This window comes from Curcuma longa, unplaced genomic scaffold (genome assembly GCF_044706935.1).
Source record: "Curcuma longa cultivar G26 ecotype Majalengka, Jawa Barat unplaced genomic scaffold, ITB_CL_G26_1.1 contig_7131, whole genome shotgun sequence".
Lineage (NCBI taxonomy): Eukaryota > Viridiplantae > Streptophyta > Magnoliopsida > Zingiberales > Zingiberaceae > Curcuma > Curcuma longa.
Genome location: NW_027434866.1, coordinates 1 through 2,285, shown reverse-complemented (window position 1 = coordinate 2,285; position 2,285 = coordinate 1). Strand labels below are relative to the sequence as shown.

General features: G+C 39.8%; 1 protein-coding gene across 1 annotated transcript; it reads left to right on the top strand.

Annotated features, from left to right (window-relative positions):
* Window positions 1–1,791: 1,791 nt before the first annotated feature.
* LOC141819489 (uncharacterized) lies at window positions 1,792–2,136 on the top strand (the record flags this gene model as incomplete). Its single annotated transcript, XM_074706780.1, has 1 exon — window positions 1,792–2,136. A coding segment is annotated over exon 1 (345 nt), but the record flags the coding sequence as incomplete, so codon positions are not given.
* Between the last annotated feature and the right edge of the window lie 149 nt (window positions 2,137–2,285).

The following is a 2,285-nucleotide window of genomic DNA, read 5'->3' as shown; positions in this document are numbered from 1 at the left end:
GGGGTTCTCTGAAGATTGCGGAGTGCTCTTTCATCATCAGAAGATCGATTGGGACAAGTGAAGACAAGCAATCCAGTCTTTGCAACTGAAAACAGCTCGCGCGAAGTCTCTGATCGAAGTCGGAGAGGGTTTTTCCGTTTCTCTTCATAGCCGGGCAGCGAGTGAACCACGTCAGCCGCTGCGGTGAATCTTCCAGAGGATCATTGAACCTGCATTGAGGATTCATCAGTTTGATTGACACCAAATTGAGGAGAAGAAATGGAAAAGGGATGGGTTGGAGGCGTAGTTGCTGATTTCTGAAATTTTGTTGCTGTCTTTCAGATTCCAAGCTTTGTTCATCGCTTTCCTTAGCAACTCTATGGATTTGGTTTACTTAATTGGCACTTAATGTGTCTTTGAATTCTAATCTAGTTATAGTTTGTCAAGTTTCCAATTCTCAGCTTGTTTGCAAAAAGAAACCGGAATCTGAACTTTTGTGGCACTGTTCCGTGCCAAAGGGTTGAGGTTTTTGCCGGTTTATTAGCTGCAGGAATTCATGTTTTTAAAGCTTATTACATTTGATTAGTTAAGTTTAGTTCATTTAGTTGTTTCTTCCTAATTTACTACCATATTAGTTAGGATTTGAAATTCTAGGGTCCATGCTTGATAAGAATAGGTTTTATTTCATTTCACTTTTGTTTGTGCCATTTTGAGCCACCATTCCGTCTCATCAGTTAGGATAGGTTAGTTTAAATGTTTCCATTGCATTCTAGGATTTAGGTAGTTGGTCTCAATAATTTGCAATTGTTTGTTGCATTTTCGTGCATTGTTAGTTTTTCTTGCATTCTAGGCTTCATTTAGCTTGCATTAGAGTTAACTTGTTTTTGATTTTCAATTTTTGCATTTTGCATTTAGTTGCTTGTTTTAATTTACATTTTCATTTGAAATTATCAAAACCCCCATTCTATATAGAAAATCGAAAAATACGACACCTAAGCTAAAGTTAAGCAATTATCTACTAGTCCTTGGAAAAACGACTCGAGGCTCCTATACATCCTTTTTCTGTATTTATCGCGGGTTTTCGACAATAAATTATAAATTCTATTTTGAAGCCCTATCGTGACACCTAGTTTAGGGCTTATCAATCCACCGTGGGCTCGCGGCTGTTTTAGGCCTTTTGGCGACGAAAATATAAATTCGTCGCCAATTTTGCGACGAAAATGGAAATTCATCGCAAAATTGGCGACGAATTTATATTTTCGTCGCCAACTGACATAAGTTAAGAGGGTCGACCGTGGCCACGTGGCTATGTTTGTCACATTTGGCGACGAATTTTCAATTTGTCACGAAATTTGCGACGAAAATGGTTATTTGTCACAAAAATTGCAACGAATTAATTTATTCGTCGCAGATTGGTCCGCAACTCTGCGACAATAAATTTTTCATTCCAAATCTGCAATAAAAAATTATCTGTCGCCAAATTTGTCGGCAATTTGCAACAAATACATCTTTCGTCGCAAAATTTGTCCCTAATTTGCGATGAATTTATTTCGTCGCAAATAGGCAATATTTTTGTAGTGGTTCAAAGATTTACGAAAATTGAAAAGCGTGCAACGCACTATTCACCCCCCCTCTAGCGCGTATTTCGATCCTACAATTGGTATTAGAGCGGGGGTTTTCTTGAAAACAGTGCAACCACTGATTCAAGACCGTTTTTGATTTTTTTTTTCTTTTATTTTATTTCTCCCACACTACTAATCCAAGACCAAGTCTTGGAACGTTTTTTCTTTGTCTTTCTTGTGTGCTAGATAAATGGCTCACCAAGAAGGCTTCAGCACCGCAAGACCACCTCTCTTCTCAGGTGACGACTTTCCATACTGGAAAACCAGAATGGAATGTCATCTGAAGACGCAGGCGGAAATGTGGATTTTCATCCAGACGGGATTCACAATCCCAACTGGTAGTGATAATCAACCACAGTCTTGCGAGCTTTGGGATGCCGCCACGAGGAAGAAGATCGAGGCGGATGCAAAAGCAACCCAGACACTACAGTGCGGCCTAACTAAGGAAGAGCTAAATCGGGTCGGACCATTCAGCAGCGCTAAGGATCTATGGACGAAACTGATCGAGCTCCACGAAGGAACCTCCGACACCAAGGTAAGTAAAAGAGATTTATTAATAAATAAATTATACAATATTAAAATGCTAGAAGGAGAAACGGCAAGTGGACTACACGCGAGAATCAAGGACATTCTCAACGGCCTGCACGCGATAGGACAAAGCGTCGACAACCGTGATGTAATAAG